Source organism: Salmo salar, chromosome 04 (genome assembly GCF_965601325.2).
Source record: "Salmo salar chromosome 04, fSalSal1, whole genome shotgun sequence".
Classification (NCBI taxonomy): Eukaryota; Metazoa; Chordata; class Actinopteri; order Salmoniformes; family Salmonidae; genus Salmo; species Salmo salar.
Genome location: NC_138294.1, coordinates 83,068,942 through 83,092,585, shown reverse-complemented (window position 1 = coordinate 83,092,585; position 23,644 = coordinate 83,068,942). Strand labels below are relative to the sequence as shown.

Here is a 23,644-nt window from a genome sequence, read left to right as displayed (position 1 = left end):
ACAAAATTACCTGGAAGGATTACTACTACCAAGGATTCCTTTATCCAAGCTATACAGAGGGTGCTCTGGCAAACAAACAGCAGGGACCTGGAGACACCATCCAACCCGGAACTGAGACAGACCAGATACAACTTCAATTAGCACTGAGGTGTGAAATGAGAGGTGTCGAAGCCTTCAAGCCCAACAAATGGCATGAGTCTCTCAAAGCCTACCCCACCCAAATCCAGGGGCCTTTGAAGCCCCCTCCCGCTGTTCAGAGACCATCCACTGGCATTTTCTACAAGAAATCTCCAAGTCGTTATACTCACTTCTCAGTATTTGGTATTCAAGAATGGTCCACCACCCAAAGAACATCCAACCAAGTTGACACAACTGTGGGAAGTATTGTAGTCAACATGGGCCAGAATCCCTTTGAAACGTTTTGGCACCTTGAGGAGTCCATGCCCCGAAGAAATGAGACTGTTCTGAGGGCAAAAGTTGGGGTGTGCAACTCAATATTAGGAAGTTGTTACTAATGTTTTATACATTCAGTGTATATTTATATTCTGGACCCTGACATTGCTCATTCTGATATTTCTTAATTTCTTTCTTTAATCTTTTTTGGATTGGTAAATATTGTTTTGTATTACTAGGTATTATTACTGCACTGTTGGAACTAGAAACACAAGCATTTCACTGCACCTGCATAAACATCTGCAAATCGGTGTACGCAACCAATAAACTTTGGCTGAAATACGGGACTGTTCCAGGATGCAGCCACAAAAAAATTAAAATGTTTTAAACCATGACTCAGAGGTTGAGGGTGTTTGTTTAATTTGGATAAGCTTTTATTTTATAATAATATGTACCTCTGTAGCAGTCCCGCAGTCCCGTGGCCCGTGTGGCTCAGTTGGTAGAGCATGGTGTTTGCAACGCCAGGGTTGTGGGTTCGATTCCCACGGGGGACCAGTACGCAAAAAAAATTAAATTGTATGAAATGTATGTATTCACTACTGTAAGTCGCTCTGGATAAGAGCGTCTGCTAAATGACTAAAATGTAAATGTAGCAGTAGAAATTGCATTTTAAACAAATAGGAGAATGGTTAAATTAGCATTATTTAGAGGACCCCCTCCCCAGTTATACTGTGTTGCATTTAGGGGGATTCATGTCTCATTCAGGGGGCCTGAGAACCCCCTGGGCCCCCCGTAATTCACACTCTGCTCCATGCCCACAATTCTTGCTTTTAGCAACACTCCACTACTCCTGCAAACATGATTATTTGATGATATGGTCTCAGTTTCCCCATTATCCTTTAGTGAATACGATCTGACACTGAATAATTCAGCTGTGGTAGCTAAAGACAGACAGCAGGTAGAGGTAGGCTGATCTCAAGCAGTCCATGGAACACTCCCCGTATCATTTCAGCTCCTTATTCAGGTAGGTACAGTATATAGGATCCTTAGGGTCTCAGGCAGATTCTCAAAGTCACATCTTCCAGCAGGAGAACCATGGAGGAGCTCCAGAGGAAACTAGACAAGCGGTATGACAGCGATCAGCTGTATGACAGCAAACCCAGAAAGGTGAGGTTCAAGCTGGCCTCGTCGGTCAGCGGCAGGGTGCTGAAGCATGTGTACGAGGATGGCCAGGAGCTGGACAGCCCAGAGGAGAAATACCCCCACAGCTTCCACAGCCACAAGATGCCCAGACACCTGGAGATGGAGCAGCTCTGTGGCTTCCAGGACATGCAGGACCAGAGTCTGTACCCCCCTACCGGACTGATGGCCCAGAGGATCAACGTCTACAGGGGGGGGGCTAACTACAGACCCTCTGCCCACAGCGATACACCGGAGGGAGTCCCCAATGTGAGTAGTTGTGGCTTGGTTGAAAAACCATGCTATGAAACTGTTGATTTGTAGCACAATACACAACCTTCACCACACCCCTATTTGCTTTCATTGCCTTTGTAATGCATGGTTAATTGTCTTAGATCAGTAATGTATTCTATCCTGGTGTGTGTCTGCTTGCCGATTAGAATCTAAGGGGCCGATTCAGACTTAGGAAATGCACTCACTTCTCCTATTCACTTCTCAGTATTTGAGATTCAGACTTACAGGCTGACTACACCGCTCGAGTCGCATGCGCAAGCGTTGCAAAATAAATGTAGAAATCTATATTATTCAATTATTGCACCCACACTGCTCGCGCGCACCAACGAGCATCTGCGTTGCTAAGGGCTAAAATAGAAGTCAGTTCTATTTCTGATGCAGATCGCGCTGCAAGCCCTGCCTCTCCCATCTCCTCATTGGTTTATAGAAGCAGGTACCCATGTGCCATCTCCTCATTGGTTATACCCACGTGGGTGACTTAAGACGAATGAGGTCAGTGGCGGTAATGCACCTAATTTATGAAAGTTGCCAATCGCAATATAAAGTCAAGATAAGAAAAAGCCTGGAAGGAAGAGAGATGACTAGAAACGATTCAGTCGACCATTTTTATGTGTGGATTAATTGGCGGTGTAGAGGACCTTGTGCATTTCAGGTAAATAGGACAAATTAGCTAGCTAGTGCAAGCTAGCTAGCTAAATTTGCCATAAATGTTTAATGCTTTTCAGCCTGTCCCCAAATTAATATAATTGGTTCAGAGTTTGTTTTGATATTTTAACCTACGTGTCGTGATCGCGTTTGGTGTGGGGGGACAAAATACATTTATGCACGATGGGTTCCGTGTTAGCTTATCGTTACGTAATGCACTCTGCAGGTGTGGCTATCTTGCGAGCTCTGAATAAAATGAAACCCCACCTCTTTAAGGAATACCTGGGATAGGATAAAGTAATCCTTCTAACCCCCCCTTAAAAGATTTAGATGCACTATTGTAAAGTGGTTGTTCCACTGGATATTATAAGGTGAATGCACCAATTTGTAAGTCGCTCTGGATAAGAGCGTCTGCTAAATGACTTAAATGTAAATGTAAATCTCTGAAAACCCTCCCACTTGCTGGCCATTCAATAGGGTTTCAGTACACTTATTTATCTTAATCCAACCATTTAAATACGGAGTACCTTTCAGTTAGAAATTTGGCGACAGACTAGAATATATCGAGAGAACGGTTTCAGAATATTAGGGATCAATAAAATAAAATACATCTAAATATATGCATATTCATCTCCATTTCAGCAACAATTTGTAGATAAATTATTAGATTATTTAGGTTTAGGAACGTGTTTATGAATCATAAAAACAGGTTTGGAGAGCCTTTACACACAAAAGAAAGAAAACGGTGGTTTGATTCATTCAGAAAATTGCCACATTCAGTTCTTTAACCCATGGTAATGTTAGAAGATGAGTGTACATAGAATTATAATAGGGAGAATAGTGTACACTAGTAGGTTATACCCTCGTCTATTGCCTGCACTAACCATGGAACTGTGGATGACACAACCAAGTATTGAGCCATGTGTCGGGTTCAAACTGTTATGGCTTGGTCTGCGCTCCGGTCCATAATGATTGAATTACCCTGCATTACTTTTTTTTATATTATCAACTGTTACTAATGATCCTCAGCAACAACCACACGGCCGTGTCAACGTTTACAGAGGAAGCAAATTAAGGTTAACAAAACAATGGCTATAGCAACTGAAGGGAACAATCAGTACATTACATTTTAGTCATTTAGCAGACGCTCTTATCCAGAGCGACTTACAGTAGTGAATGAATACATTTCATACATTTTTTTTTCTGTGCTGGCCCCCCGTGGGAATCGAACCCACAACCCTGGCGTTGCAAACACCATGCTCTACCAACTGAGCTACAGGGAAGGCTATTGGCAAATTACATTGGCAAATTAATATGTGGTTATTAGGCCTAGTGATGGCTAATATTTAACATGATAGAAGTAAGAAACAGAGAAAGTCGGGGTAGCCTATAATTAAGACATTCAAGAGTGTCCATCCCTGTAAATGAAAAGGCTGTACAATTTTAATTATGCATAATTGCAAAGCATTTCATTATATCATATGAGCTGTTGGGCTATAGCTTATCAAACTGTTAAAATGAAGGACAAAACAATGTTTTTGTTTTATGCTGTTATTTACCAACCTTAATGTGTGTACAATATTGTGGCAATACAGCAATAAAGTATCAGCTGATCAGATAACAGTCACATCTTCAGTGTTTCATTCTCTGGAGCCAGTCAGGATAAATGTCTTTACTTTAGTCTGTCCTGTGAAGTTCAGACTGAACAAAATACGAAAAGCATAAGATGTTTACTTTTATTACTATGTCATATTTCTCCAAACTACTTTTAATGAAAAGACTAAAAGACTAAGGCAAGTATCACACAGTCCAATAAAAAGTTTATGATTGTAGACTTACAAAGGCCCTCGGAGTGTTGTCAAGTTGTCCGCTGAATAGCAAATGAATACACTTAAAAAGCGACAGTAAAAAGTAAACACGCAATTAGTATTTTATCACACAGGTATTAACCACTAAAACAGACATTTTTATTCAAGTCCGTCTATCAAATCAAAACGATTGAAATGTTATTAGTCGCATGCTTCATAAACAACAGGTGTGGACTGACAGTGAAATGCTTACTTATAATGTAGAGAGAAATAATAGAAAAGTAAAACACATAATAATAAAAGTAGTAATAGATATACAATGAGTAACAATAACTAGGCTTTATACAAGTAGTACCAGTATTGGAGTGGCCATCACAAAGCCCTGACCTCAATCCCATAGAAAATTTGTGGGCAGAACTAAAAAAGCGTGTGCGAGCAAGGAGGCCTACAAACCTGATTCAGTTACACCAGCTCTGACAGGAGGGATGGGCCAAAATTCACCCAATTTATTGTGGGAAGCTTGTAGAAGGCTACCGGAAATGTTTGACCCAAGTTAAACAATGTAAAGGCAATGCTACCAAATACTAATTGAGTGTATGTAAATTTCTCACCCACTGGGAATGTGGGAAATAAAAGCTGAAATAAATAATTCTCTCTACTATTAATCTGACTTGTTACATTCTTAAAATAAAGTGGTGATCCTAACTGACCAAAGACAGGGAATTTTTATTCGGATTAAATGTCAGGAATTGTAAAAATCTGAGTTTCAATGTGTTTGGCTAAGGTGTATGTAAACATCCGACTTCAACTGTATGTACTTTTCAAGACTTTTGGAACGTATAGACTACCTCAAGCTGGTCCCACCCTTGACTCAGAGCACAGTGAATCAGACTGATCCGAACTCACTGGTTCTGGTGCATGGGATACAGTGGCAAGAAAAAGCATGTGAACCCTTTGGAAATACCTGGATTTCTGCATAAATTGGTCATAAAATTTGATCTGATCTTCATCTAGGTCACAACAATAGACAAACACAGTCTGCATAAACTAATAACACACAAACAATTATGCGTTTTCATGTCTTTATTGAACACACCGTGTTAAAATTCACAGTGCAGGGTGGGAAAAGTATGTGAACCCTTAATTACTGGTTGACCCTCCTTTGGCAGAAATAACCTCAACCAAACGTTTTCTGTAGTTGCGGATCAAACCTGCACAATGGTCAGGGGAATTTTGGACCATTCCTCTTTACAAAACTGCTGTCGAGGTCATACCACAGCATCTCAATCGGGTTGAGGTCAGGACTGGTCCACTCCAGAAGGCGTATTTTCTTCTTTTGATGCCATTCTGTTGTTAATTTACTTCTGTGTTTTGGGTTGTTCTCCTGTTGCATCACCTAACTTCTGCTGAGGTTCAATTGGCAGACAGATAGCCTAACATTCTCCTGCAAAATGTCTTGATAAACTTAGGAATTCATTTTTCCGTCGATGATAGCAAGCTGTCCAGGCCTTGAGGCAGCCCCAAACCATGATGCTCCCTCCACCATACTTTACAGTTAGGATGAGGTTTTAATGTTGGTGTGCTGGGCCTTTTTTTCTCCACACATAGTGTTCCTTCAAAACAACTGAACGGTAGTCCACAGAATATATTTGGAACATCCAGGTGCACTTTTGCAAACTTCAGATGTGCAGCAATGTTTTTTTGGACAGCAGTGGCTTCTTCCGTGTTGTCTTCCCATGAACACCATTCTTGTTAAGTGTTTTACGTATCGTAGAATCGTCAACAGAGATGTTAGCATGTTCCAGAGATTTCTGCAAGTCTTTAGCTGACACTCTTAACCTCATTGAGCATTCAGCACTGTGCTCTTGCAGTCATCTTTGCAGGATGGCCACTCCTAGGGATAGTAGCAACAGTGCTGAACTTTCTCCATTTATAGACAATTTGTCTTACCGTGGACTTCAAGGCTTTTAGAGATAATTTTGTAACAACAATTCTTAATCTTAGGTCTTCTGAGATGTCTTTTGTTCAAGGTATGATATAGTTCGCATCAGGCAATGCTTCTTGTGAATAGCAAACTCAAATTTTTTGTGAATGTTTTTTATAGGGCAAGACAGCTCTAAACAACATCTCCAATCTCGTCCCATTGATTGGACTCCAGGTTAGCTGACTCCTGACTCCGACTAGCTTTTGGAGAAGTCATTAGCCTAGGGGTTCACATACTTTTTCCAACCTACACTGTGAATGTTTAAATGATGTATTCAATATAGACAAGAAAACAACAATCATTTGTCTGTTATTAGTTTAAGCACACTATGTTTGTCTATTGTTGTGACTTAGATGAATTACAGATCAAATTGTATGACCAATTTATGCAGAAATCCAGGTAATTCCAAAGGGTTCACATACTTTTTCTTGCCACTGTACCTCCTGGGGGACTCGGACAGTCAATGGTCCTAAACTCATTTCGAGAGGTAAATTGAAGAGATACATTTTCATAAGCTCAGCATAACTACGATTTATTGCTTTCTCGAATGGCAACCAAAGCTTAACATACCTTGTCTATTGAGCTTCAACGAAGTGTAGGGCGTCAGTTCTTCCGGTGGTCGACCGACCAACTGCTCCAATTGCTCGTTGGCTTCCACCGAGGTTAACCCTAAGACGACAAAGATAAAAATATCAGTGTTATGGAAACTCAAACTAGCTTCATGTTATTTTGTTATCAAATGCAAATAGTTAGTCTGAAATGTTTTCTATTTACTTTAACAGATGATGACCCCAGCTAGAATGAAAGAGCAGCGAGGTTTCCTAGGTCTCGCCTTCCTTTCGTCCTTTCGTCCTTCTTCCAAACCAAGTAATTCGCCTGGATGTAGTAGCACTTGGTCCCCTTTTTGATTCTGCTCAGGTAGCTCTCCTTCTGTTTCTCATGTGCTTTGTACATGTTTAGTCTCACCTTGATTGATAACAGGAATAAATGCAATTATATTTCATATTACAAATACATTACTTACATATTTCTTGCAGGGCCAGAAAATAAATTAACAGCGGACAATCATTTTTACCTGGTCAAAAACCTCCACATCCTTTTCAATCCGTGTCCGAAGGTGGTCATCGAAGGCGTTCTGATCTGGTTTGACAACTTCCACCACATCAGGTGTGGTTTCAGTGATCTGAAAGTACGTTTTACAAAAATAGCAATAGACAAACAACAACACTAAGTCTCATGACAAATTTGAAAGACTACAGTAAATACAATAACTGTATATACAATTGCATTGTTTACTTCAGTCAACAGCTGCGGCTTGTGTCCGAACTCGTTGGCGGGCTGGATGCTGTTGTTCTGTGCAAAGAGAATTAGCTTCAGGTTGTTCTCCCACCCTTCCTGGTACCAATCAAGGGACTTGCCCATGGCAGTCTTGAGGGTCTGGTTGGTCCATTCACCAAACCTGGAGGAAAGGGTAGGAAAGGGATATCTATTGACAATGTAAGATATTGAAATATGTCAGATTATGTACCATGGAAAATCAAAAAACTAATTGTAAATAATAAATAAAACAAACCATTGTTGACAGAATATTACCTATAACATGTGTACCTTGTTCCAGCGTTCATGACCTCGGTCACTCAAGGTGACCTCAGGAGAACCATGGGTGTTGAAGATGTCTATCATTGCCTTGGAGGTGGCCTCGTCAGTCTCGTACTTGATAGGTATCATACAAAACAACAAAACAAATATCTATTTTTGGTTCCATGCACCCTTTTTAATGGATTACAGAAGGGAATTTAGAGTTAAGCACATACTCTTCCTTTACTGACCTTAATGGGTATTGCCTTCACCCACTTGGTAAAGCGATCGGTCACCGTCAGACACTAGCTGTTGCCATTCCTGGATTTCGTGAAGGGTCCGATGAGGTCCACCCATAACATTTGAAGTGTTAGAGAGAAGATTACTTTATTCTTACCCGTATCTGTGTCATACAGAATGCAGTTTTTCATATTTGAAAGCATACTGACACACACACACATGCTATAATATTGAACTCTGCTGTGGTCAAGTAAAGCAACCATTACAAAACAACATATCAGGGCAAAATTTGAATTGGGACACTTACCAATCATATGCCATGGTGAAACAACTTTGATGGGCTTCAACTCCGGCGCCACAGTCTTCACCCTCTCAAACTTCTGGCAGGCTAGACAGGGTACTGACCTTAAGCAAAAAGTGTAAAATTGAAACATTGTGTACTCTCTGATATGACATTCATTGAAATCATAATAAATTCATATATAATAGAATGTGATTGATAAACAAAAGGTTATTTCATTTGCCCAGCTGTCCACCTCCTTGACAATTCCCCGTCAGAAGAATTTGGCAAACATGCGCTTCACGGGCCTCCTGGGTGGCGCAGTGGTCTAAGGCACTGCATCGCTGTGCTAGCTGTGCCACCAGAGATTCTGGGTTCGAGCCCAGGCTCTGTCACAACCGGGAGGCCCAATGGGGTGGCGCACAATTGGCCCAGCGTCGTCCGAGTTTGGTCGGCAGGGATATCCTTGTCTCATCGCGCACTAGCGACTCCTGTGGCGGGCCGGGCGCAGTGCACGCTGACCAGGTCGCTAGGTGTACGGTGTTTCCTCCGACACATTGGTGCGGCTGGCTTCCGGGTTGGATGTGCATTGTGTCAAGAAGCAGTGCGGCTTGGTTGGGTTGTGTTTCGGAGGACGCATGGCTCTCGACCTTCGCCTCTCCCGAGTCCGTACGGGAGTTGCAGCAATGAGACAAGACAGTAACTACTACCAATTGGATACCACGAAATTGGGGAGAAAAAGGGGGTACAGTTTTTTATTATTTTTTATAAAAGAATCATGCGCTTCACTCCGAAATGGCCAGCATGCATCTCAGTCAGCACGGCCTTCCCCCGTAGGTACATATGATTGCCTAACAAGTTGGAAGAGAAGAGTTGTTGAAATACTCAAGTCTAAGTACATTTCCACTGCTGTCTTTCTCTCTCTGTATCTCTCTCTTTGTCTTACACTCTTTTCCCACCTCTCTCTCCCTCTCTCACTTTCATCCTTTCTTTCTTACTTTCTCCCCCCCTCTCTTTCTCTGTCTAGCAAAGACACCTAGTTAAGGGCATTTGGAATTACCAAAATTGCTTACACCTATCCATTTGATTGATCAGATTTAATTTATAGCTAGACACCTCAATATGACAGATGTATAACTATAAGTGGAGTCTGCTAAGTCATTAAATCCCATTGTGATGCGGGGGGGGGGAGTATTTGGCATGACAGGCCCCCATTATTAACCAGATAAGGATAATTTTGTGCAAAAATAACTAGTTTAGACAGGCCCACTAGGCAAACAATTTACCAGCCTATCTGTCATTTGCCCGAAATGCCAGATGGCCAGTCCGCCCCTGAGTACGAGGTAATTGAGGTAGATATGTACATATAACTAGGAATACAGTGACAGATGGAAAACAGTAGCAGCAGCCAATGTGATGAGGCCAAAAAGTTTGTGCAAAAAAGGGTCAATGCTTCTTGCCGTGCGGTAGCAGAGAGAAATCAAATCAAATCAAATTGTATCGGTCACATACACATGTTTAGCAGATGTTATGGCGGGTGTAGCGAAATGCTTGTGTTTCTAGCTCCTACAGTGCAGTAATATCTAACAAGTAATATCTAACAATTTCACAACAATACACACAGATCTAAAGTAAAGGAATATTATTGAGAATATATAAATATTTGGACAAGCAACGTCAGAGCGGCATAGACTTAAATACAGTAGAATAGAATAGAGTACAGTATATACATATGAGATGAGTAATGCAAAATATGTAACATTATTAAAGTGACTAGTGCGCCATTATTAAACTGGCCAGTAATTTCAACTCTATGTATATAGGGCAGCAGCCTCTAAGGTGCTAGTAGTGGCTATTTAATAGTCTGATGGCCTTGAGATAGAAGCTGTTTTTCAGTCTCTCGGTCCCAGCATTGATGACCCTGTACTGACCTCACCTTCTGGATGATAGCTGGGTGAACAGGCAGTGGCTCGGGTGGTTGTTCTGCTTGATGATCTCTTTGGCCTTCCTGTGACATCAGGTGCTGTAAGTGTCCTGGACGGCAGGTAGTTTGCCCCCAGTGATGCATTGGGCAGACCGCACAACCCTCTAGGCGTTGATACAGCCCGACAGGATGCTCTCAATTGTGCATCTGTAAAAGTTTGTGAGGGTTTTAGGTGCCAAGCCAAAATGTATTCAGCTTCCGGAGGTTGAAGAGGCGCTATTGCGCCTTCTTCACCACACTGTCTGTGTGGGTGGACCATTTCAGTTTGTCACGTACGCTGAGGAACTTGAAGCTTTCTAACCTTCTCCACTGCGGCCCGTAAATGTGGATAGGGGGGTGCTCCCTCTGCTGTTTCCTGAAGTCCACGATCAGCTCCTTTGTTTTGTTGACGTTGAGTGAGCGGTTCTTTTCCTGGCACCACACTCCCAGGGCCCTCAGGCTGCCTCGTCATTGTTGGTAATCAGGCCTACTACTGTTGCGTTGTCTGCAAACTTGATGATTGAGTTGGAGGCGTGTGTGGCCTCTCAGTCGTGGGTGAACAGGGAGTACAGGAGGGGGTTGAGCACGCACCCTTGTGGGACCCCTGTGTTGAGGATCAGCGAAGTGGAGGTGTTGTTTCCTACCTTCACCACCTGGGGGCGGCCCGTCAGGAAGTCCAGGACCCAGTTGCACAGGGCGGGGCTCAGACCCAGGGCCCCGAGCTTAATGATGAGCTTGGAGGGTACTATGGTGTTGAATGCTGAGCTATAGTCAATGAACAGCATTCTTACATAGGTATTCCTCTTGTCCAGATGGGATAGGGCAGTCTCTCAAAGCACTTCATGATGACAGAAGTGAGTGCTACAGGGCGATAGTCATTTAGTTCAGTTACTTTTGCTTTCTTGGGTACAGGAACAATGGTGAACATCTTGAAGCTTGTGGGGACAGCAGACTGGGATAGAGAGGGATTGAATATGTCCATAAACACTCCAGCCAGCTGGTCCGCGCATGCTCTGAGGACACGGCTAGGGATGCTGTCTGGGTCGGCAGCCTTGCGAGGGTTAACGCGCTTAAATGTCTTACTCACGTTGGCCACGGAGAAGGAGAACTCACAGTCCTTGGTAGCTTGCAGCGTCGGTGGCACTGTGTTATGCTCAAAGTGGGCGAAAAAGGTGTTTAGCTTATCCGGAAGCAAGACGTCAGTGTCCGCAACGTGGCTGGTTTTCCATTTGTAGTCCGTGATTGTCTGTAGACCCTGCCACATACATCTCGTGTCTGAGCTGTTGAATTGCGACTCAACTTTGTCTCTGTACTGACCTTTTGCCTGTTTGATTGCCTTACGGAGGGAATAACTACAGTGTTTGTATTCGGCCATATTCCCAGTTACCTTTCCATGGTTAAATGCGATGGTTTACGCTTTCAGTTTTGTGCAAATGCTGCCTTCTATCCACGGTTTCTGGTTTGGGTATGTTTTAATAGTCACAGTGGGTACAACATCTAATATACATTTTCTGATAAACGCAGTCACCATATCTGTGTATTCGTCAATATTATTCTCAGAGGCTAGCCAGAACATATCCCAGTCCACGTGATCAAAACAATCTTGAAGCATGGATTCCGGTTGGTCAGACCAGCGTTGAATAGTCCGTAGCACAGTACTTCCTGTTTGAGTTCCTGACTATAGGAAGGGGAGAGCAAAATGGAGTCGTGATCAGATTTGCCAAAGGGAGGGGGACGGGGGAGGGCGTTGTAGACATTTTGAAAAGTTGAGTAGCAGTGGTCCAATGTTTTCTCAGAGCGAGTGCTACAGTCAATGTGTTGGTAGAACTTCGGTAATGTTTTCCTCAGATTAGGTTTGTTAAAATCCCTGACTACAATAAATGCGGCCTCCAGATATGTGGTTTCCAGTTTGCATAGAGTCCAGTGTAGTTCTTTGAGGGCCGTCGTGGTATTGGCTTGAGAGGAAATATACACGGCTGTGACTATAACCGAAGAGAATTCTCTTGGGAGGTAATACGGTCAGCATTTGATTTTGAGGTATTCTAAGTCGGCTGAACAAAAGGACTTGAGTTTCTGTATGTTATCACAATCACACCATGTTCAGTTAATAATGAAACATACACCCCCGCCCTTCTTCTTCCGGGGAGATCTTTATTCCTGTCTGTGCAATGAACTGAGAACCCAACTGTCTGTACGGACACAAACAGTATATCCCGAGTGAGCCATGTTTCCATGAAACAGAGTATGTTACAATCCCTGATGTCTCTCTGGAAGGAGATCCTTGCCCTGAGCTCATCAACTTTATTATCCAGAGACTGAACATTAGCGAGTAATATACTCGGAAGCGGTGGGTGGTGTGCGCGCCTCCTGAGTCGGACTAAGAGTCCACTCCAAATACCTCTTCTCCGCTGGCTGTATTTTGGATCAGTCTCTGGAATCAGCTAAATTGCCCTGGGGAGTACGAACAAAGGATTCAATTCGGGAAAGTCGAATTCCTGGTCGTAATGCCTTTTAATACCGGTGAGTTACCGCCGATCTGGTATCCCAAAGTTATTTCCAGTTGTATGTAATAACACAAAGAAATGTATGGGCTGATAATGTCAGTCAGACATATCAGTGTGGATGACGGATCACCACCTCAAGCTGAACCTCGGCAAGACGGAGCTGCTCTTCCTCCCGGGGAAGGACTGCCCGTTCCATGATCTCGCCATCACGGTTGACAACTCCCTTGTGTCCTCCTCCCAGAGTGCTAAGAACCTTGGCGTGATCCTGGACAACACCCTGTCGTTCTCCACTAACATCAAGGCGGTGACCCGATCCTGTAGGTTCATGCTCTACAACATTCGCAGAGTACGACCCTGCCTCACACAGGAAGCGGCGCAGGTCCTAATCCAGGCACTTGTCATCTCCCGTCTGGATTACTGCAACTCGCTGTTGGCTGGGCTCCCTGCCTGTGCCATTAAACCCCTACAACTCATCCAGAACGCTGCAGCCCGTCTGGTGTTCAACCTTCCCAAGTTCTCTCACGTCACCCCGCTCCTCCGCTCTCTCCACTGGCTTCCAGTTGAAGCTCGCATCCGCTACAAGACCATGGTGATTGCCTACGGAGCTGTGAAGGGAACGGCACCTCCATACCTTCAGGCTCTGATCAGGCCCTACACCCAAACAAGGGCACTGCGTTCATCCACCTCTGGCCTGCTGGCCCCCCTAGCTCTGAGGAAGCACAGTTCCCGCTCAGCCCAGTCAAAACTGTTCGCTGCTCTGGCACCCCAATGGTGGAACAAGCTCCCTCACGACGCCAGGATAGCGGAGTCAATCACCACCTTCCGGAGACACCTGAAACCCCACCTCTTTAAGGAATACCTAGGATAGGATAAAGTAATCCTTCTAACCCCGCCCCCCCCCTTAAATGATTTAGATGCACTATTGTAAAGTGGTTGTTCCACTGGATATCATAAGGTGAATGCACCAATTTGTAAGTCGCTCTGGATAAGAGCGTCTGCTAAATGACTTAAATGTTAATGTAAATGTAATAATGTCAGAAATAATACATAAAATAACAAAATACTGCAAAGTTGCTTAGGAGCTAGAAGCACGGCTGCCCTATCTGTCGACGCCGTATTTTAATTCAATGACTTAGAAGGCTGGAGTCTTTGACATTTTTTTGGCCTTCCTCTGACACCGCCTGGTTTTAAGGTCCTGGATGGCAGGGAGCTCGACTCCAGTGATGTACTGCGCCATATGCACTACCCTCTGTAGCGCCGTGCAGTCGAATGCCAAGCAGTTGCTATACCAAGCAGTGATGCAGCAAGTCAAGATGCTCTCAATGGTGCAGCTCTAAAACTTTTGGAGGATCTGAGGGCCTATGCCAAATATTTTCAGCCTCCTGAGTGGGAAGAGGTATTGTTGTGCCCTCTTCACAACTGTGTTGGTGTGTTTGGACCATGATTGATCAGTGATGTGGACACCAAGGAACTTGAAGATCTCAACCTGCTCCACTACAGCCCCGTCGATGAGAATGGTGGCGTGCTTAGTCCTCCTTTTCCTGTAGTCCACAATCAGCACCTTTGTCTTGCTGACATTGAGGGAGAGGTTGTTGCCCTGGCACCACACAGCCAGGTCTCTGGCCTCCTGACTATAGGCTGTCTCATCGTCGTCAGTGATCAGTCCTACCACCATTGTGTCGTCGACAAACTTAATGATGGTGTTGGAGTCGTGCGCGGCCACACAATCGTGGGTGAACAGGGAGTACTTGAGGGGACTAGGCACGCACGTCTAAGGGGCCCCGTGTTGACGGTCAGCGTGGCAGATCTGTTGTTGTCTACCCTTACCACCTGGGGGTGTCCCGTCAGGAAGTCCAGGATCCGCAGAGGGAGGTGTTCAGTCCCAGGGTCCTTAACTTAGTGATGAACTTGGAGGGCACTATTGTGTTGAATGCTGAGTTGTAGTCAATGACCAGCATTCTCATGTAGCTGTTCCTTTTGTCCAAGTGGGAAATGGTAGTGTGGAGTGCAATAGAGATTGCATCATCTGTCGGTATGTTGGGGCAGTATGCAAATGGGAGTGGGTCCAGGGTGTCTGGGATGATGGTGTTGATGTGAGCCATGACCAGCCTTTCAAAACATTTCATGGCTACAGATGTGAGTGCTACGGGGCAGTAGTCATTTAGGCAGATTACCTTGGAGTTCTTCGGCACAGGGTCTATGGTGGTCTGCTTGAAACATGTAGGTATTACAGACTGGGTCAGAGAGAGGTTGAAAATATTAGTGAAAGCTCTTGCCAGCTGGTCAGTGGGTGCTCTAAGTACTCATCCTGGTAATCCATTTGGCCCTACGGCCTTGTGAATGTTAACTTGTTTAAAGGTCTTGCTCACATTGGCTACGGAGAGCGTGATCACACAGTCTTACGCATGGTTCAGTGTTGCTTGCCATGACGTGAGCATAGAAGGCATTTAGTCTAGTGTGCTCATGTAATTGGGCATCTTGTTTGAAGCTCTGCTACATTCAATGAGCATCAGAGCCTGTGTGGTATGATTCGATTTTAGTCCTGTATTGACGCTCTGTTTGTTTGATGGTTCATCAGAGAGCGTAGCGGGACTTCTTATAGGCGTTCAGGTTAGTGTCCCACTCTTTGAAAGCGGCAGCTCTAGCCTTTAGCTCAGTGTGGATGTTGCCTTTCATCCATGGCTTCTGGTTGGGATAAGTACGTACGGTCACTGTTGGGACGTCGTTGTCGATGAACTTATTAATGAAGCCAGTGACTGATGTGGTAAACTCCTCAATGCCGTCGGATGAGTCTCGGAACATATTCCAGTCTGTGCTAGTGAAACAGTCCTGTTGCTTAGCATCCACTTCATCGGACCACTTCCGTATTGGGCATGTCACTGGTACTTCTTGTATGAGTTTTAGCTTGTTAGCAGGAATCTGGAGGATAGAATTATTGTCAGATTTGCCAAATGGAGGATGAGAGAGAGCGTTGTATGCGTTTGTATGTATGGAGTGAAGGTGATCTAGAGTTTTTCCACCCCTGAAATTGCACAGGTGATATGCTGGTAGAAATGAGGTGAAATGGATTTCAGATTTCCTGCATTAAAATCGCCGGCCATTAGGAGCGACGCCTCTGTTGTTAACAAAGAGACACACATCAACTACTTTGTACTAAGTAATGCACATCAAAGACCATGACCATGCTTTTTGTTTGCCCTCTAGTCTTCAGTTTTGGACTTCGGAAAGATAATAATCTACACCAGCAATCTGCGGATCATCCGGGCCCCTCGGAGGGAAGAAGGGACGGGGCGACATCCTCAGACCCCGGGGGGAGTGGACGAGTACTCACAGGGGCGTAACAGAGGGGGCAAGAGGAGGCCCAAAGCACTCTGTGCTCACGGGGAGGAGCAGAGCACACATCCACAGGACGGGGTAAAAATGCCTGACCAGAACACCTTGCACCGTGTTAATGTGCTTCAGCAATGCTATCCCCTTCTCTGTCTCTCTCTAACCACATGGTCTCCCATCTCTGCCTACTGACTGCACAGATAGTGATGACTACTCAGTTTCTCTGCTGCCATTTATGAGCCGGGATACTCTCAGTAATTCCCCATGGTCGCTTCTTCAACTGATTGCCAGTTGCACTCTCTCCTTCTTTCTCCCCCTGTCGCTCTCCCTCTCTCTCCCTCCCTCACCCCCCTCTCTCCCCCCTCTCGCTCTCAGTCTCTCTCGCTCTCCCCCTCCCTCCCTCTCTCCCCCTCGCTCCCTCGCTCCCCCCCTCTCGCTCCCCCCTCTCGCTCTCCCCCTCGCTCCCCCCCTCTCGCTCTCCCCCTCCCTCCCTCTCCCCCCCGCTCCCCCCCCGCTCCCCCCTCCCTCACTCTCCCCCTCGCTCCCCCCATTCTCTCTCTCCCTCACTCTTTCTCCTCTCTCTCTCTTTGACTTTCCATTCCTAACTCATCTCTCTTTCTCTCACTGGGTTTCTCATTTCCTCTGCCTCCCCATATTTTCTAATATTTCATTTTCTCTCTCTCTCTTTGTTGCCTTTTTAACATTCTCTGTTTGGACCCAGGTCATCTTTTTTTACTTGTACTTTTCTACCATTTTGTTGGATTCATTAGTAATGATATGTCATTTGAGTTGACATTGGTGGCAGTGTTTCTCTGGGTTGTTAGTGACACTGTGTGTATGTGTGTGTGCCTCCAGCAGGATGCAGTGTCTGGCTGCCAGCATTGTGGAGGTTCGGGCTGTGCCCCATGCTCTCTATGCCATGGCAGCAAGCTGTCCATGCTGGCCAACCGCTTCAATGAGTCTATCAGTGTGCTGCGATGCCAGGCCTGCTACCCTGATGGACTGGAGAGGTGCCAGTCCTGTTCCAAATAACACCAACCACTGGCTGTGTGTGTGCCCATTGTCTCTACTGATGTAATAGCACTGTAATATAAAATGGTTATGATGGTTATGGGAGCACTGCATATGTTTTGTAAGGAATCAGAATCCAATTGTTGGAAGGGAAGGAGGCTACCATACGTGCAGCTGGCGGAACCATAGAGAACAAAGACACATGATAAGACAACAAAATCACCCTATTGGTGGTAGGTTGTGCATCTGAGTCTCTGCAAAGATAACATGAACTTCCAACTGGTTTCATGATGACTTATCATTTTAATTAAAATAATGTCAAAGCCATTGCATTTTAACCACAAGGGAAGCTGTCCTATCATCCGCTTTTATCTCCCATGTTAGGCCTATATATAAGGCTAATTGATGCTTTCATTTGGAGAGAGGGGAAGACTTTTCAATAAATTATGGAGAGGCTTTTGGGCAGCTCTGGAGGTAGAAAGAAATGAATTAGTGTTTTATCTTCCTAATGCTGAGGTAATTGCTTCCAGAGTTGTCTTGGTGAGAATGAATAAAATGTACACATGCCTTATTTTCATTGGTTCTTCTTATTAGTCAATGAAGGAATCTACTTATACTCATAGAAACAGAATTAATAGAATGGGTGTCCATTCAAATTGCCAGGGTTAGAGGTTCCAAGCCCGTTCTATTCATTCTATTTCTATGCTTATACCCCCAAATATCTGTTTTTACTAGTAGAAAATGGAGATACATGATGAGTGATTCAGCAAATATCCCTGAGATAAGTTAGCAGATATACAGTTGTTGCTGTGGCTTTCTTTTTGGCTTTATCTCAGCTGAACACACACTTAACCATAGTCACAAAAATGCTTTCTTTCCTATCTTTTTCCAAAGAGCTGGTCTCGTTCGTTCTCTCTCATCTCCTGTGTGGGGTGGGGGATAGTACTGCATCAAAGCTTTGAGTTGCTGCTCTTACATGGATCCATCCTGCGGCATGGAGCGCTAGCTTCAATAATCCTGCGAGGTTCAACCCTCAGCCTTTCATATCAGAACAGGAATACTGGCAGCTGGAAATCTCTCATCAGATGGTAGATCGCTTGGGTTCATGTGCTGTGTGCATTCGTGAACTGTGCTGCTCATTTCACATTCCAAGTTATTCCAGTTCATTTGAACGTTCATGAATAATTTCCAGTCATTATATGGAGTTTTTTCTCTCCAAATGTAGTCTGTTTATAACCCAACATCGGAAGATGTCATTATGCTCTATTTGTGAGGGTTTCCTTCTGTTCTCAATTGGCTAAACTATGTGTATGCAACACCTTCCTTATTCACACATAGAAAAGTGTGAAGTGGGTAAATATTCACAAGTTTACAGCCTTCCTTATCGCTGGTGATAATCAGATAGCTCATGCACGTGTGAAGCAAAGTTTCAAATGACCCATGTAAAGATGGCATGTTATTAAAAAGACTTCAGAATGTACTGAACATTTAAATATGGTTGTGTTTGTGCTGGAATGTGGCCAAAGAGACTCCGCTCAGACTAGTTTCTTGGAGAAAAAAAATTGGCCCTTATGTTTCTTATGATAGTCCTCTGAGGCCTTGTTTGTTGTTTGCTGTACACACAACTTTGACCTTTTGGCTGGCAGCCGTTTTCATTCAGCAGATATAGCGCTCATTAGATTGACCTCTGTCTTGGTGGTTCTCCTTTCATTTTATCCACAGTGGTCTTCTGAGGATCCCAGCGAATCAGAGCAATTGAAAATAACAGTCAGTAATTCAACACTGAGAGCAATACGAACCACAGCACACCCTTAACTATTTGTTGTTACATTAGACCGATATGGTGTTAAGTTTGTTGTTACAAGGTACATGATGACGTGGTTACTTGATGTTGTTACATGACATGTTGTGATACCGTAATAGGCTACGCAGCTCTTGAACTTGTAGGCCTACTGTTTGAGGAAGCTGAGAATAAGAAAAGATCTATCAGTATACAACTGAATATATTTCTCATAATTATTTCCTCATAACCACTCTTTGGGTGACATAACCTCTGTGTTATCCAGAGTATAATCCACCTAGTATTGTGGAATGCAAATGGCTACACACATACACTGTACATTATCTAAGCAGTTGAGAAAGGTACTCTGAACATCTCAAGGATTCAAACTTGTCACGTTTTCCCCCTAAAATGATCAAATCTGGATGATAAATGTTGATCATAAATGTCTGAAGCAACTGTAAATTACTGTAAATCCACTCCATCTTGAAATGCAAAAAGGGACTGTACAGAAACCAGTGCCTGTCAGACTTGGCTTCTGCTTTGAAGAAGTGGATTTTCAAACATCCAACTTTGTCTAGTTTGGCAGCTTCAGTTGCGCAAAATGACAACACAGGAGGGCAGAGAGAGCGAGGGTAGCGCCAACATTTTGACAGGTCTCTTTATGATGTCAGAACGAGTATGGTGGAGAGATCAGAGGGCTAGCCTGCTCCCCGGTTAATTGTTTGTGCTTCGCTGCCTGAGAGGTGGTCATATCGATACACAACACAGGTATGATAGCCACTAGCGTTTAACCTCTTCACTGCTGGTAAGGAACTACTTTATTGGCAGAACACCAAGTTCCCATGAATGCAATTTTGAGACAAAAAGACTGTTGGTTAGGTAAAGTACTTTTTTATTAATGAACGTCTAGGCTACATGGGAAACAGTGGAGGTTGCTGAGGGGAGGATGGCTCATAATAATGGCTGGAATGGAGTTTTATGGCAGAAATGGAGGGAATGGAATGGTATCAAATACATAAAAAACAAATGTTTTATTCCATTCCATTTACTCCGTTCGAGACATTATTATGAGCCATCCTCCCCTCGGCAGCCTCCACTGATAGGAAAGTGTTCGATGTGTAGGCCTACATGACAACAAGTCACCTGATGTTATGGTTGAATATTTTCTGGGTATTTTACAAAATGTTCCATCCCGGGGTAACCCTGTATTTCCCGCCAAAACCAGAAGTGTCATTCAAAAGCATTATAAAACATAGAAATGTCTGGAGCTTTGATCAGCATGAAAAGTAAAACCTGATGCTATCTGAGCCTGATGAGCCATACATTATTAATGACATTTAATGAGCCCAAGCCTAAAAAAGCCCAAATGATTTTGCCGTTAACCAATACATATATGATATAGGCTACTGCACATTACACACAACAGAAAAACAGAAAAGCCCATAGATGTAGCTTATTATATGCTCTCTTGGGTAAATAAATGAAACTAGCTCCAGTAGGCTAATCTTTTTTAGTGTGAACTGTATTACCGTACTGTATTGTGTTATACTGTATTAGATGGACTGGAATTATGCACATAGTTCAAACCATGATAAAGCACGGAGAGAACATAAGATTCTGGTGCAAAACATGCGGCCTACAACATTACAATGAATGAATGAATGAATAAAATTGTATTTTCGTGTCAAATCGCCATTTGGCAACCCATCCCTTAAGGCATTAATTGACACAAACAAACTTTACAGCAATTCACTATGGTAATAAAATTACAATTCTTCTTCCGGTGTTCTCTGCATTGCTCATCGCGTAAAGAGTGAAAAAAAAAATTCTAAGACAAAAGAAAGAAAGAAAAAGTAAGGTAAAAATCAATAAGTAATAGTAAATTACATCCCTAGAGCAGTAAAATAATATACATACATACAGTTGAAGTCGGAAGTTTAGATACACCTTAGCCAAATACATTTAAACTCAGTTTTTCACAATTCCTGACATTTAATCAGAGTAAAAATGTAATGTCTTAGGTCAGTTAGGATCACCAATTTATTTTAAGAATGTGAAATGTCAGAATAATAGTAGAGAGAATGATCTATTTCAGCTTTTATTTATTTCATCACATTCCCAGTGGGTCAGAAGTTGACATACACTCAAATTGTATTGGGTAGCATTGCCTATAAATTGTTGAACTTGGGTCAAACGTTTCGGGTAGCCTTCCACAAGCTTCCCACAATAAGTTGGGTGAATTTTGTCCCATTCCTCCTGACAGAGCTGGTGTAACTGATTCTGGTTTGTAGGCCTCTTTGCTCGCACACGCTTTTTCAGTTCTGCCCACAAATGTTCTATAGGATTGAGGTCAGGGCGTTGTGATGGCCACTCCAATACCTTGACTTTGTTGTCCTTAAGCCATTTTGCCACAACTTTGGAAGTATGCTTGGGGTCATTGTCAATTTGGAAGAACCATTTGCGACCAAGCTTTAACTTCCTGACTGATGTCTTGAGATGTTGCTTCAATATATTCACCTAATTTTCCATCCTATTGATGGCATCTATTTTGCGAAGTGCACCAGTCCCTCCTGCAGCAAAACACCCCCACAACATGATGCTGCCACCCCTGTGCTTCACGGTTGGGATGGAGTTCTTCGGCTTTCAAGCCTCCCCCTTTTTCCTCCAAACATAACGATGGTCATTATGGCCAAACAGTTCTATTTTTGTTTCATCAGACCAGAGGACATTTCTCCAAAAAGTACGATCTTTGTCCCCATGTGCAGTTGCAAACCGTAGTCTGTCTTTTTTGTGGCGGTTTTGGAGCAGTGGCTTCTTCCTTGCTGAAAAATGTGTTTTAATGACTAAGTGTACATACTTCAACTGTACATACATTCACACTGTGTATCTACACATACATACAGTTGAAGTCATAAAATTACATACACTTAGGTTGGAGTCATTAAAACTAGTTTTTCAACCACTCAACAAATTTCTTGTTAACAAACTATAGTTTAACCAAGTCGGTTAGGACATCTATTTTGTACATGATACAAGTCATTTTTCCAACAATTGTTTACAGACAGATTATTTCACTTATAATTCACTGTATCACAATTGTGTCATGACTTCCGCCGAAGTTGGTCCCTCTCCTTGTTCGGGCGGCGGTCAAAGTCACCAACCTTCTAGCCATCACTGATCCACTTTTCATTTTCCATTGGTTTTGTCTTGTCTTCCATCACACCTGGTTCCAATTCCATCAATTACATGTTGTGTATTTAACCCTCTGTTCCCCCTCATGTCCTTGTCGGTAATTGTTTCTTGTAGTGCTTATGCACGGTATGCTGGTATGTATCGGGTTTTGTTTGACCCATTTGTTGTATTGTTCTATTGACGGTGGTTTATGGATATTAAACGTCACCGTTGTAAATCAGTTTTCGCTCTCCTGCGCCTGACTTCTCTGCCGCCAGTACGCATTGCACTACACAGAGGCCGTAGAGAAGCCAGATTTAGACATCACATATAATTGAACAGTTCCATTTCACACCTTGCTGTTCATATAATTTTTTTAATGATAATTTACCGGTTTCTCGCAATTATTTATCCCGGGAAAAGGGAGTGGTTTTGCATGAAAAAATCCTAGCAAATTTCAGTAACCGGATTCCTGCCATTTAACCCTACCTGATATCTCCTCATGTCAGGACCTTCATCAATATGTAATGTCTCATTGAGAGTATATTACTGTTCACATCAGTTTTCCTAATTATACTGAACAAAAATATAAACACAACATGTAAACTGTTGCTCCCATGTTTCATTAGCTGAAATAGAAGATCCTAGAAATTTTACATAAGCACAAAAAGCTTATTGATTTTAAATTTTTTGCACACATTTGTTTACATCCCTGTTAGTGAGCATTTCTCCTTTGCCAAGATAATCCATCCACCTGACAGGTGTGGCAAATGAAGAAGCTGATTAAACAGCATGATCATTACACAGGTGCACTTTGTGCTGGGGACAATAAAAGGTCACTAAAATGTGTAGTTTTGTCACACAACACAATGCCACAGATGGCTCAATTTTTGAGGGAGCGTGCAACTGGCATGCTGACTGCGGGAATGTCCACCAGAGCTGTTGCCATAGAATTCAATGTTCATTTATCTACCATAAGCCTCCTCCAACGTTGTTTAAGAGAATTTGGCAGTACGTCCAACTGGCTTTACAACTGTAGATCACATGTAACCACACCAGCCCAGGACCTCCACATCTGGCTTCTTCACCTGCGGGATTGTCTGAGACAAGCCAACTGGACAGCTGATGAAACTGAGAAGTATTTCTGTCTGTAATAAAACCCTTTTGTGTGACAAAAACAAATTCTGATTGGCTGGACCTGGCTCCCCAGTGAGTGGGCCTCTGCCCTCCCAGGCCCACTCACAGCTGCGCCCCTGACCGGTCATGTGAAATCTATAGATTAGGGCCTAATTCATTTGTTTCAATTGACAGATTTTCTTATATTAACTGTAACTCTGTAAAATCTATTCAATTATTGCATGTTGCGTTTATATTTTTGTTCAGTATAGATCTTGAAGGTAGACATATTCCATATACTGTACCTGGAATATACAATGAGTGTACAAAACATTAAGAACACCTTCCTAATATTGCATTTCACT

General features: G+C 43.3%; 1 protein-coding gene across 1 annotated transcript; it reads left to right on the top strand.

Annotated features, from left to right (window-relative positions):
- Positions 1–1,488: 1,488 nt before the first annotated feature.
- On the top strand, positions 1,489–17,230 carry grxcr2 (glutaredoxin and cysteine rich domain containing 2). Its single transcript, XM_014198063.3, has 3 exons — positions 1,489–1,842; positions 16,073–16,282; positions 17,054–17,230. The coding sequence occupies exons 1-3, from the start codon at positions 1,489–1,491 to the stop codon at positions 17,228–17,230; spliced, it is 741 nt and encodes a 246-aa protein (XP_014053538.1).
- The last annotated feature ends 6,414 nt before the right edge of the window (positions 17,231–23,644 follow it).